We start from the raw sequence: 14,053 nt of genomic DNA on the forward strand, positions 1-14,053 counted from the left end.
CAAAAAACGCTGACAGTTAGAGAGTCTGAGAGAGCGGGTGAGAGACATAGACAGACATAGAGAGAGAGAGAGAGAGAGAGAGTAAGAGAGAGACATGGAGAGACAGAGAACAAGATAGAGGGACAGAGAACGAGAGACGGAGGGAAAGAGGGAAATGGAGAAAGACGGATAGAGAGGGAAAGAGCGAGGGAGAGAGAGAGAGAAAGAAGGAGAGAGAGAAAGAGAGTGAGGGAGAGAAAGAAAGGGAAAGCAGGAGGGAGAAGAAAGAAAGAGGGAATGAGAGAGACAAAGAAAGAGGGAGAGAGAGAGAGAAAGAAAGAGCAAGAGAGAGAGAGAGGGCACAAACGGACATGACTCGCTCGTTTTCCTTCACCTTGAGAGCTGCAGTGAACCTGTTCTGTGATGCGCTCTCCACGCGGAGCACTCCGTTCCTCCCAGTGGAACACCCTGGCTGCTCTTTGGCACGCGGCGGTCTCTCCACAGTGCCGCCTCAAAGCCACTGTAAAGGCTGCTTGAAGGGTGAGCTAAAGCCCAGTTTTAGCAGAGGAATATCCTCCTATAGGATTTAACGAAAAAAAACCTTTCTTAAAAGGGAAAAGGGTTTTAAAAGTTGTTTCGGAAAAACGGCCTCATTGTGTTTAATGCGGGAAGCAAGGGTGCGGAGCCGATTGAAAACTAGCACTCTGGAAAAGCTTTTTAGCCGGGAGGAGTCGACCCTTTGTCTCACGTTTAACAGAGAAAGAGAGTTCTAACAACTATATACATTTTGGTCAAACACAACACAGGAATTCACCCACCCAGAGGAAAGATTCTTCAGACTTATGATTAACAATCCAGGGCAGTCTAATAGCAGTCAAGCTCAATGAAATATTAAAAACAAAACTTAATATCGTCTGGAAAGGTTTCAGACAGACAGGCTGTAGGAAATAACCACCATTCATTGAAAAGCCCCGTCTGAAAGCCTCTTCCTCTGCAGCAAATGGGTTTCTCTTCGGTAGAATATCTCAGTAACAAACCTTGAAACAAGGTCTAACTGCGGTTTGCAGCGTTTGGCTCTGTCCCATCTCCCCCCAGAAGTTCTGCCGTAACACAGTTGTACTGCAGCAACCCAGATTGAGAACCTCACAGAACAGAACAGCTCTCATCCCGTTTACTGACCGTTGAAACATCGGCCTAGTTTGGATTGTTGCAGTAGTAGGCGCCGATTGTTTGAGATCCATCAGGCCTGAAGATACACAAGAGTGTAATCATACTGGAGTGTCTTCTGAACACATTGATTTTACAGACACTTCCACGCCAGGGATGGAAGAGGGTTAGCAGAGGGTATGCAGGGATTTTGGGTGTGCGTCAAAACTGTGAGGAACCAAAGTGTTAGCGATTATGTGCCTCGATAGCTCAACTCGAGGAGTGTAGAGATTGAATAAATGTCTAATTCTTACATGGTCGTAATACTTAAGAAAGTTGAGTTATATAAATGAGGAAACTGAGAGTAAGTTCACATTTGACAGGTTTTTTTAATTTATTTACAAGTCATAGAAGCGCTGTCAGAAAAACTCAAAGAAATCCCTTCTTCTTTTTTTTACAAAATGCATACAGATTTACCTCTTCACAAAATCATCGACTTTTCAAATCATTCAAAGTATCATCGATATTCAATTTATTTGTGTGCGATCAGTTAGCATTCTTAATCGTTTACATCTTTGCTTTGGCAGTTTTGAGAAAAAAACAACTCCCCCGTTACATAGCTCACATTTTCAGATTTCTCTACCGCCCTGCAGTCAATCACTCCCTCTCTCGCTCTCTGTCTGTCTTTTTGTACCCCTCTACCCATCATCCCACAGGCCTCCATCATCCATCCATCCTCCATCATCCATTCACCCATCCCTCCAACCCTTCATCCATTCATCAACCTTCCCTCCATCCACATCCAGCAGTGGCTCCTTCCCCCCCCTGAGCCAGGACCTCAACATCCTAAGTGTGTCCTCAGCCTCAGCCTGCCAACTCGGTCGCGCTACCGTTCTGTAAACAACCAGGTTCCAGGGCTATGGTTACCGGAACTCTTGTTGTCGCGGCGACGCTCGGCCCGAACATCCCCTCTCATTAGTGACACGTTCCCGGACAGACGTTCCCCGGAAGCTGGCTGTTGTGAAAACGAGTCTCATGTCGGGACTCGTTGACACCCTCTGATGCCTGTCAACATTTACAGGAAGGAAGGAAGTTCCGACCCGATAAGTGTGTGTGTGTGTGTGTTTGTGCGCATGCGTGTGTTTGTGGCGTTAGTTTGTATGTGTGTGTCTTATGTCTGTCCTTGCATTTGTACCTCCGTCTGTGTGTGTTTGTATGAGTGTATGTGTGTGTTTATGTGTGCGTGCGTGTGTTTCTGGGTGTGTTTCTGAGTATGTGTGTGTGTGTGTGTTTCTGAGTATGTATGTGTGTGGTTTCTGAGTGTGTGTGTGTCTGTGTGTGTGTGTCATCATGTGTGTCCTTGTTTGTGTGTGTGTGTGTTTCTGAGTGTATTTTTGTGTTTCTAAGTATGTGCCTGCATGTGTGTGCGTGTGTCAACATGTGTTTGTGAGTCAGTCCGTAAACAACACCAGTTGGGTCAACAGTTGAGGTGGTGTGGGTTGTTTGTTTCCAAGGCCCGCCCCCCTATGATAGAGCTGCCCTCCTTATCACAAGGCCTCCAGCTGTCCAATCAGTCCAATGGGAACGAAGGGGCGGGCACAGGGACCTCGAGTGTCCCCTTGCTCATTGGCTGACTATCAATCCACTCAAACCAGTCGCGTCTCTCCAGATGCCGGGACATCTGTCTCCCGTCTGATAGCCCAGGTCACTCCAGTCGATGGATTGCGCGCACACACACACACACACACACACACACAGAGCCAGTGAACGTAGTCGTCAAAAACAGCATCAGAGTTCCCGGTGAGAGCCACTTTCAACGCCCCCCCCCCTGCCGGGAACCAGAGATTTGCGCTAACAACGAGGGCGTTACAAGCTGAGGTGGGCCGGCATTCTGAGTTCCAGGGTAATTCATGACTCTAATTTCCACCCGCCCCTACCCCACCCACCATATCTTTCACCAAACACACGCATGCACGCACACACAAACACGCACGCACGCACACACACACACGTCTTTACTCGCAGCCTTCCCGCGCTCCCCTCTGTATTCCTGTCATTACCGGCCGTTAATCCAGACCAAATTCCATCAGAGTGGATCCTCTCGCCCCCCCCCCCCCCCCCTGTCATAACTCAGCCCCCCCCTCCCAGAGGACCCTGTCGCCAGCCCCCGGCCCACGGGTGATTTACAGATATTGTTTTGCTGTGTGAACAATCGATGCCTCGGTACGTCCGCATGCTGAGAGAATAATTACATCTACCTCCCCCTCCCCCCCCCCCCCCCCATCTCCATCCCCCCCCGCCCAAAGTAACAAACAATCCCGAGGGTGGGGCTTGATAAAAAAAATCGGCAACTCTCAGGGAGAATGAAATAATTGAAAGAGCTAATAGCTAATTAGACATATTGAGCGTGGCTGTGCCTCAGCTCAGCCCAGCGGGGGAGGGGGGGGGGGGGGGGGTGGGTGAGAGATGGTGGTTCTATAAGCCCTTAGTCTGCAGAATTCAGAGCGTGTTTACCGGGCGTTGGGCTGCAGGGCGTTTTGTCGAACAAGAGATATCAGCTTTCACATCCCGCCCAGAGGTGCCAAGCGGTGGTCTGTGGGGCCACTGACTTTGCATTTTCCTGCCTTTCCCTGAAGCCATTGTTCTGGCTCTCCATCTCTCCCTGTCCCTCGCCCTCTCTCTGCACACATCCATGTATCTCTCTCTCTCTCTCTCTCTCTCTCTGACACACCCAGATGTGTGTGTGTGCGCACACATCTCGTGCACATATACACGGGCGATTTCGTTATACAAGAGTTTCCGTTCTGACACACACACACACACACACACACACACAGACACACACACGGTCTTGTAAGGAGGGGAGAGGGACGATAACCACAGCAGCAGACAGGAAACATATCTGGCAGCATGACGCCACAGGCTGTCACCTCCAGTCACATGCAGCCACCACTCACAGGTGTCACAGTGGGCCGGGAATGGACCTAGCACCCTGGTCGACCTCTCTCTCTCTACCTCCGACCTCTCTCCATCCCTCCTTTCTCCGTTACCTCTCTCTCTCTCTCTCTGTCTGTCTGTCTGCACCTCTCTCTCTCTCTCTCTCTCTCTCTCTCTCTCTCTCTCTCTCTCTCTATCGACCCACCTCTCCATGAACCTCCCATCATGCGTCCATCTGTCCTTCCAGCCATCAGTCGAGCCAACCAGGTCCTTCTCTCCTCCATGTCTTCCCCATTCAACCTCCACCCCTCCTTCTCTCATCCACCTCCGTCTCCATGGTCCACTCCCCTGCGCTCTGTTCCTCTATTCATGTCGTATCAGTCATAAAAGGAAGTCATTATTTTGCTAACTAACTGCGCTAGTTCTTATTTCCCCCCCGAACAAGCTTTCTCAGAGATCTCCACATCGCGGTGGTGCACATCTCTGCCCTGCATCTCTCCTCTCCTCCATCCCTTCCCTCCCCTCCTCCCTCCCTCCTTCTCTCCTCCCTCCCTCACTCCTTCTCCAGTTTTTCATCATTTTCCCTCCTCCCTCCCTCCCTCCTTCTCTCCTCCTCCTCCCACTCCCCTCCTTCATGTCTCCATAATTTCTCTTCCTCTCTCTCTCTCTCGCTCTCCCTCTCTCTCCTCCCTCTCTCTCTCTCCTCCCTCCCTCTCTCTCTCTCTCCTCCCTCTCTCTCTCTCCTTCCTCTCTCTCTCTCCTCCCTCCCTCTCTCTCCTCCCTCTCTCCTCCCTCCCTCCCCCTTTCTCCATTTTTCCATCGTTTTCCCTCATCCCCCCCTCCCTCTATCCTCCTCCCCTATCAATTCTCTCCTCCTCCCACTATATTCCTCTCCGTCATTCTCCCTCCCTCCCCTCCCCCGCCCCTCCATCACTTCCTGCTGAAGCCCAGGTGGACCAGCGTCTGCTTCAGAGCCGTCTCCTCCACGAAGTGTGCGTCCACGGCCCCCTGCTCCGCGAAGGGGTTCAGGGCTGCAACACACACACACACACACACACACACACACACACACACACACACACACACACACACACACACACACACACACACACACACACACACACACACACACACACACACACACATACACACATGAATGCAGATACACACACGCAAGCACACACGCACAAGCGCGTAAGCACGCATGCACACACAAACCCACCACACGCATATGCAGGTATACACACATGCAGTCACACAAGCACACGCACATATGCATGCAGACACACACACCATGCACACACACACACAGAATCAGAGAGAGTCTCAAGAAATATGAAAATTCATTCTTCATAAACATTGGATAACGGTTACTGTGTCGACCATAGCAACACATAAACATGAACTCTACACAAACATTTGATTACTTCACTGACCATGAAACCCATTCAAACGGAAAACAATCACACAAACCCATTCGTATGTAAGTGTCCATCTATTACACAACGTGACATATTTTGATAGTCGCAGGCAACCACACACACACACATTAAAAACACATAAAGCCGATGCAGTCCATCATTTTCCTGACATTCCAGACAAAAGAGAAATGTATTACATTCCAAGAAACACAGCAGTGTAATATAAACACAAGGGAAACAAACTCATACACGCACACAAACACACACACACACACACACACACACACACACACACACACTCAGTACCTCGTTGCTCGACATCAGACAGTATTTGCGTCAGATGGGTAAGAGGTAGAAACTGGGGTTTGAAGCCCATATTTTCCTTCCCTGTGAATTCGAATCCCTGGAGAAGAACAGAGAGAAAGTCAGAAATAAAGAGAAAAGTTTCACTCAAAACACTTTTTATATATTTATATGTGTAATAAAAGAATATATATATGGTCAAATAATATCTCCGCGTGGAGAAGAGTGTGCTTCATACTTCAACGACTGGATTCGTTCTCCTCGGTGTTTCATAACTGTCACTGGGCTTCATGTCATCGCCATAGAAACAGTCGTTTTATAAAAAGAAACGCTGACCAGGCAATAGTGGGAAAATCACTGCATTGTATCGGGACGTCTGTCTGTGTCTGTCTGTCTGTGTACTAGTGTCTGTGAGGTGTGCGTGCACGTTGTATGAGTTTGTGAGGTGTGTGTATGTGTGTGTCTAGTTGTGTGTCTCTTTGAAGTGTATGTGTCTGTTTGAGGTGTGTGTCTGCGTGTGTCTATTTAAGGTGCGTGTGTGTGTCTGTTTGAAGTGTGTGTCTGTTTGATGTACGGTATGTGTGTGTGTGTGTGTGTCTGTTTGAAGTGTGTGCGTCTGTTTGAGGTGTATGTATTGTATCTGTAAGGTGTGTGCATTTGTCGTGGAAATATCTATCATAACTAAAATAAACAATCGAAAACAAATTATATTAACCTTGTTTATATAACTACTATTCACATTAAAAGGAACTGGTAACATTCTGCCTGTATCTTAAGATACCAACCTTCCTCTCTAACTGAGAGAGGTTAAGGCAGTTCAGATTTGCATTCCCACTGGAGCCACTGAGTCTGATACTGAAGCCAGGCCAATCGACTGACCTCTTTGTTGTGTAGATTTGTTTAACTGTATTGCAGCCCTGTCTTACAGACTTGTAGACATGTCCACTCCCCCCATAGTGTGTTGCCTTTTAACTTGACCTCTCACGCCAATCCTAATTGCTCCAGAATAGTCACTCCCTCTTCCCTACCCACAATGCAAACGTTTCCCTATAAGAATCTTTTTCACCCTTTGTCTCACTGAATGTATCCTTGGTAACTTTGCCGCCAGTACTTTCCCATGATCATGCTCTAATATTCAATCAAATATTTCGCTGGCCGACGTGTCCTAAAAATAAGTTTCTCTTCATCAACGTTGTATACGTTTGTGAGAGGTGTGTGTGTGTGTGTGTGTGTGTGTGTGTGTGTGTGTGTGTGTGTGTGTGTGTGTGTGTGTGTGTGTGTGTGTGTGTGTCTGCAAAGTGTGCTTGCATTTTGTTTACGTATGTTAGGTGTATGCGTGTGTGTGTGTGTGTGTGTGTGTGTGTGTGTGTGTGTGTGTGTGTGTGGTGTGTGTGCATGCGTGTGTACCTTTTGTTTCTGCTCCCTCTCCAGCACGCTCCTCACGTAGTCCCTGGAGATGATGGCTGACGTGACGGGGTGGTCCCACACATGGTGCACCCTCTGGTCTATGGGCTGACACACACACACACACACAATGAGAAATACAGAAACACACACATGGTGCACCCTCTGGTCTACGGGCTGACACACACACACACACACACACACACACACACACGTACATTGTGTGCATTCTCCCAGTCATTCAGATTCCACTTAACAGTCCAGATCATCCCTGGAGCATCCCCCCAACATCTGTTGGAATCAATTTAACGCCAACTGGATTCAAAAACAATCTGTGCACACTCGGCCGACGCAGTGTATGTGTGTGTGCGTGCGTGTGTGTACGTGTGTGCGTGCGTAATGGTCCTCTCCCGCTTCTTTTGGCCGCCTGCCTGAGGCGCAGAATGGTGTTTGTTAAATATATATTTATATACACATATTTTCATTCTTATTCTTATTCTCCAGCGTGACGAGCCGATTGGGCCAGGCAACAGAACAGGCCGGGGGGAGGGGGCGGGGCTTGGAGCAAAGCAGGTGTCACTCAAGCTTGCGGAGATACATTAGCATCACTGCCCGTATAATTAAATCAACTAACTAATCAATTCAAACCCGCTGTCACAGCGTAGTCATGGTTACCGCCGATCTGGGCACACCGCTGGATCCCAGATCGCCGTTTTATAGGCCTGGCTCCGCCCCAATCGGTGGTCACACACCGCCGCCGTCGACTCTGCCCCGCCCCCCCCCTCCCCCCATCACCCCTTAACCACCGCCCCCATCTCCCTGCTCCCCCCCCCAACCGTCGACGTCGCCCCCCCCCCTCCCCCCACCCTTCACCGCGGCCGTCGCCAAATCAAAAGAGACTCCCTAAATGAGTTTCACTGAGTACAATCCTACCAGGTGGAGGGGGGGGGGGGGCCTTAATCAACTTTCCATTCCATAGTTTAATACGAGCAGGGGGGCCCTGGAGGCTTCCCGCCATGAGGAGACAACATTAGCTCGCCGCTCACGCCGCCGCCACCGCTATGCGTCCCCCCCCCCCCCCCCCCCCCCTCCCCCCGTTCATTACCGGCGGTTTGGGACCCGATACCCTGACAGCCCACTGCCTGATTAAAAAGAACGAGGAGTTAAAGTTTACAAACAAGCGCGAGGAAGCGTGGAGCGCGTGATCGGGATTATCGACGGCGTCCACGACACCCCAATCATTAGACGAGGAGGGGGGGGGGGGGGGATAGAGGGGGGATATGGTATTGATTAGTGTGTTTTCTTCGTCTCTCCTCCACCCACACATCCGTCGCCACAGCAGGTGGCGCCGAACGAGAACAACATTTCACTTTCGAAAGCGCCCAGGTTATTGTTTTTTAATCCGATAGCGAGTTTGACGCCGCATTAATCATTTGATTATTTCTTTAATATTATTATTATCCACCGAATGAAACCTCAGTCCGGCGGCGCCGTATCGACTTTCTGTGTTTCATATCGCAGGCGATCCACGGCGGAGGGGGGGGGGGGGGGGGGGGGGGGGGGGGGGGTAGTACCGGGAGACTCAGTGGGTCAGTGGTCTGAGAGGCCTGCCGTACACATGCCCTGCTCAAGGGCTGGGGAAGAATGTGCTGTGTAAGCCACCTCGCCACAAACACACACAGGCAAACACACAGACGCACATTCAAACACACACACACACAGGCAAACACATACACGCACATTCAAACACACACACATGCAAAGACACACAGACACAGGCAAACACACACTGAGACAAACACACAGACACAGGCAAACACATACACGCACACAGGCAAAGACACACACACGCACAGTCACACGCACACACACACAGGCAAAGACACACAGACACAGGCAAACACACACAGGCAAAGACACACACACACACACACAGGCAAAGACACACACACACACACAGACACAACCCCATCTCTGTCCTCATTAGTGTCAGGCAGGGGCCCCAGACTTCCTGGTTAAATAGACACTTATTTCACATTATTTATTTCACATTTAGGCGGTACTGTATTCGACAGATGGCAGTCAGATTTTTCAGCAAATGCTTCAGTGCTTCAGCAAAATGTGTGTGTAGGGGAGTTTGGATGTGGATGTGTGTGCGTGTGTGTGTGTGCGCCCGTTGTAACTGCCAAACATCTCTCCTCCTGACAAGCAAACCCATGACACAGGTGTGTGTTTGTGTGGGTGGTTGTGCATGGTTGTGCGTTAGTGCGTGTACGCATACGTGTGGGTGTATGGTTGTGTTTGTGCGTGTACGCATAAATGTGTGTGTGTGTGTGTGTGTGTGTGTGTCCGTCGGTCTGTTAAACCTGACCTGACTCGCCACATTCCAACCGGTACGGACACACACCTGGACTGCACTCGCACTCTCTTTCGTTCACACTCAACGTTACACAAGACACCCAGATGTGTGTGTGTGTGTGCAAACATCTCGGGCACACATACACGGGCGATTTCGTTATACAAGAGTTTCCGTTCTGACACACACACACACACATTCTTGAAAGGAGGGGACAGGAACGATAACCACAGCAGCAGACAGAGGAAACATATCTGGCAGCATGACGCAACAGGCTGTCACCTCCAGTCACATGCAGCCACCACTCACAGGTGACACAGTGGGAAGGGAGGGTCAGGGAATGGACCTGGTCGATGTTGAGCTCTCTCTCTCTCTCTCTCTCTCTCTCTCTCTCTCTCTCTCTCTCTCTCTCTCTCTCTCTCACCTCAGGCAGTCTCTTCAGGATGCTGAACTTCAGTTTCTCGTTGGCTTCACTGTTGTCCAAATCTAAAAATAATGCACAAATTAGAAGGAATGAGAGAAATACAGTATAATGAATACATTGGTTTTATGACCCACAAACGATAGGCAGCAAGCCCCACTTCCATCAAGTAGTTTAATGCTCCTTAATTGCAATCACACTTTGAAGGTACATATCTTAAGTCGGTTAAGGAGTGTCTTAATTATTTTAAGTCCATTTACCAGAGTTAAAAATGTCAGCAAAGTGTTTATAATACAAAATAAACCAAACAAATAGAACTGAAGAACATGGAAAAGGTATAAAATAAAACTTAATTAATTAACATTCATTACGTTAGTACGAGTGTGTGTAAGTCTGTCAGGTCAAAGGTGAAAGAAGGAACAGGGATAGGGTCAAATAAGGTCTAAATCAAATGGTTATTACATTTATTATTTTTGTCTTCATCAAATCCCGTGGGCCATGATGATACATTGCTCTCATGACTTCAAAGTCTTTACAAGATGCTCTGCATGCACACTTTGAAGTTATGAGTCCTTTGATGCCAAGATCACCCAGAAAATAAATCTGTAATGTCCAAAATACTTGTTTGTGTATTTTGTCAGGGAACAGAGAGAGGGGAAACAAATTAATTATATTTGAGTCGTTGAGTCGACCCTAATTATTTTGATTCTCATTCCCCCCACGTTAGGATATTTGCATAAAACAACGAAATGCTATATCGAGACCCTGTTTGTAATTATAATTATATTTTTTCTGAACATTATGAAAAATATTATAAGTCGTATTTTTTTTTATTACTTTATAGTGCATATAAAGTAAAATATTTATTTCATAATATAAAGTGGTTCAGTATCAATTTCTGCATTAAATCTACTGTTTTTGTGTGTGCTTGCGTGTTTGTTTGTGCATTTACGTAAGTGGCTTGATGCATGGGTATGTTTTTAATTGAAATCATCAGAATGGTTTAAGGGGATTTACCCCCAACCTGCCCCTGTTCCCATTGCCATGACGATGATGAAGGGTTTCCTGGCAAAGTTGACCCAAAACGTGTTAACATTACCCTAAAGTCAGGTCAAATGGCACCGCTGGGTTTAATGACCTCATTGAAGTAGAATCCCCCTTCAACCTGCTACTACAGTGTGCCCCCCCAGCATGGTAGCAATCTTCAATGAGGCGTTTGTTGAAATACCGTCACTCGATTCTCTTGTACAACACACTATATCTTCGACGGCAGCGGCATGTGGCTCAGGAGGAAGAGCGGGTTGGCTAGTGACCGGAAGGTTGCCGGTTCGATCCCCAGCTAACTCCTAGCTCCGAGCGTTGAGGTGTCCCTGAGCCAGGCACCTCTAACCCGAACTGCTCCCGATGAGCTGGCTGTCCCCTTGCGTGGTTGATACCGCCGTCGGTGTGTGAATGTGTGCATGAATGGGTGAATGTTGGGCAATAATGTAAAGCGCTTTGAGAGGCCACTGGTTAGAAAAGCGTTACATAAATGCAGTCCATTTACCATTTACCATTCTAGTTTTACGCAATTGATAGCAAAATAATCTGCATTAGCGAGTTTGGCGACATTGTGAAACAATCGACGCGCCCACATGCTAATCCTGCTGTGAAGTCTGTGATCAAGTAGGCATAGCAAATTGGGAAGCGGCTCAAACAAATGTATTGTCGAGACACCTGGTGGCTTTCTATTAGCAGCTAATGTCGTCGCTAAAATGAAAAACAATATCCAATGAATTGTCTGTCGCCTTTTTAACGCAGCCCAGCCAAGGAGATAACCCGATCCGACAGCGGGGGAACGCCGGGATGAATCTCATTTGAATATCCGCTTCTGTTACGGGATTGAAAACGTGCTGAAGCGCGTTTAATTGTTTTTTTTGACAACCTTTTTGACGCCATCGCCCCGTCTGGGGGATGTTGAATGAGTTTATATCTCTCAGTAGATCTCGGTACTGATTCATACCAGGGCGCACGTGCCTGGCAGGGTTAATGTCATGGGAATGTAAATACAGATTGAACCGTCTTTCACTTTAACGAGTGGTTCGAACGTGCTGTTCGGTTTGAACCTGCGCTGAACTAGGTGCCGTCCTAGGTCTGTCATTCCCAAACATCGTGCGGCTCTTGTTGATGGTTTGAATGGAAGCCGCTGTTCTGTGCGCACACACAGTAGTCTGACGCCGTAATAATCGAATAATCTGAATAATTTCTGTCGACCTTCCCATGAATGGAAATGTTTATTTGACAGGGAAAAATGAGAATTCCTAGAGAGTTTATTTGTGTGCGTGTGTGTGTGAGTGAGTGAGAGTGTGTGTGTGATTAAGAGTGTGTGTGTGAGAGTAAGAGCTTGTGTTTCGAGTACGAGTGTGTGTGTGTGTGTGTGAGTCAGAGTGTGTGCTTGAGAATAAGAGTGTGTGTGTGATAGTTAAAGTGTGTGTGTGAGTGAGTAAGAGTATTAGTGATTAAGTGAGTGAGTGAGTGAGTGAGTGTGTGTGACTGTGTGTGTGACTGTGTGTGTGTGTGTGTGTGTGTGACTGTGTGTGTGTGTGTGTGTGTGTGTGTGTGTGTGTGTGTGTGTGTGTGTGTGTGTGTGTGTGTGTGTGTGTGTGTGTGTGTGTGTGTGTGTGTGTGTGTGTGTGTGTGTGTGTGTGTGTGTGTGTGTGTGTGTGTGTGTGTGTGTGTACCGGCCATGAGGCGAGTGACCAGGGTCTCCGTGAGCTGCAGCACGCCGTGGTCCACGTACTGAAGGAAGCCGTGGTGGGGCAGACAGCGCACGGCCAACACCGACAACACTGTGTTATAGCCTGGAGAGGGAGGGAGGGAGGGGAGGGGAGGGGAGAGGAGAGAGGAGAGAGGAGAGAGGAGAGAGGAGAGAGGAGAGAGAGAGAGAGAGAGAGAGAGAGACAGAGAGACAGACAGACAGACAGACAGACAGACAGACAGACAGACAGACAGACAGACAGACAGACAGACAGACAGACAGACAGACAGACAGACAGACAGGGTAGATAAAGAGAGTGTATGAGTGCAGATGTGACTGATCGAGCGCTATGCATGATGGGATTGTAGTCCTACATTGAAAATATAATAGTGTGTGCGTGTGCGCGTGTGTGTGTGTGTGTACCTGGTGGGAGAGGCAGGCAGAGTCCCCTCGTGGCTTCCAGGACCCGACACATGAAGTGGAAGACGGACCACTCTGATGAGCTGCCCTGCTGAGTACTAACACGCAAACACACACACACACACACGCGCACACACACACACGCACACAATCCAGTTCAATCTCATTGAACATATTTCTTAGGTCCCACGAAAGGTACATGTGGTGACCAAATACGGCATAATTTAACACTCAAACATGCACACACAAACAAACAAACACACACACACACACACACTCCATCTAGTATAATCTAATTTAATATAGTTCATAGATACATATATAGTAGGGAATACATCGGCCATGATTTAACACACAAACACGCATGTACACACACACACACACACACACACACACACACACACACACACACACACTGAGAGAGAAGCTTGGTAACTCACAGGCACAGAACTCGTGGGCCCAGTCTGTATTTCACCCACACGTAATCCAGCATGTGTCTGATGAGCTCCAGCTATACACAATAACACACATGAACGAACATTTGCATTAACCATACATTAACGCACACACACACACACACAAACACAGAGAGAGAGGGTCTATACATTAACTCCAAAGGCCAGTCCCTCGGTACTGCCTTCCTCTCGAAATGTGAAAAGGCAATTTAAACTTTCCGAAAAGAAGAAAATAATTAAATAACAACATAATGCTTTGCCGTAATTACCGGTAAAATCATATTTGCTAAAGTTAGTTTTCCTTCCGTTACGTGGAATAACTAACTAGTTTTCTCTTCCGAGCTGGCTGCAGCGGAGCTAAAATGTGCTGTTCGGGACTTGAGTGCGTGGAGGTCTCCTGGGAGCTGTAGTCTTTTATTCCGATGTGAACTACAGCGTTTCTCAGGACTTGTAGGGACTTCTGGCGGATCTCTG

The 14,053-nt window shown here is 48.1% G+C and overlaps 1 protein-coding gene across 1 annotated transcript in view; it reads right to left on the reverse strand.

Moving 5' to 3' along the window:
* Positions 1-4,992: 4,992 nt before the first annotated feature.
* Positions 4,993-14,053, reverse strand: part of gsap (gamma-secretase activating protein) — a 46,028-nt gene continuing 36,967 nt past the window's right edge. Inside the window, exons 26-32 of the mRNA XM_056578792.1 lie at positions 13,565-13,635; positions 13,128-13,222; positions 12,688-12,807; positions 9,971-10,032; positions 7,194-7,298; positions 5,790-5,886; positions 4,993-5,093 (exon numbers count right to left, since the gene is read on the reverse strand). Coding sequence (XP_056434767.1) covers positions 4,993-5,093; positions 5,790-5,886; positions 7,194-7,298; positions 9,971-10,032; positions 12,688-12,807; positions 13,128-13,222; positions 13,565-13,635 — 651 coding nt within the window. The remainder of the gene's footprint in view (positions 5,094-5,789; positions 5,887-7,193; positions 7,299-9,970; positions 10,033-12,687; positions 12,808-13,127; positions 13,223-13,564; positions 13,636-14,053) is intronic.

This window comes from Gadus chalcogrammus, chromosome 19 (genome assembly GCF_026213295.1).
Source record: "Gadus chalcogrammus isolate NIFS_2021 chromosome 19, NIFS_Gcha_1.0, whole genome shotgun sequence".
Classification (NCBI taxonomy): domain Eukaryota; kingdom Metazoa; phylum Chordata; class Actinopteri; order Gadiformes; family Gadidae; genus Gadus; species Gadus chalcogrammus.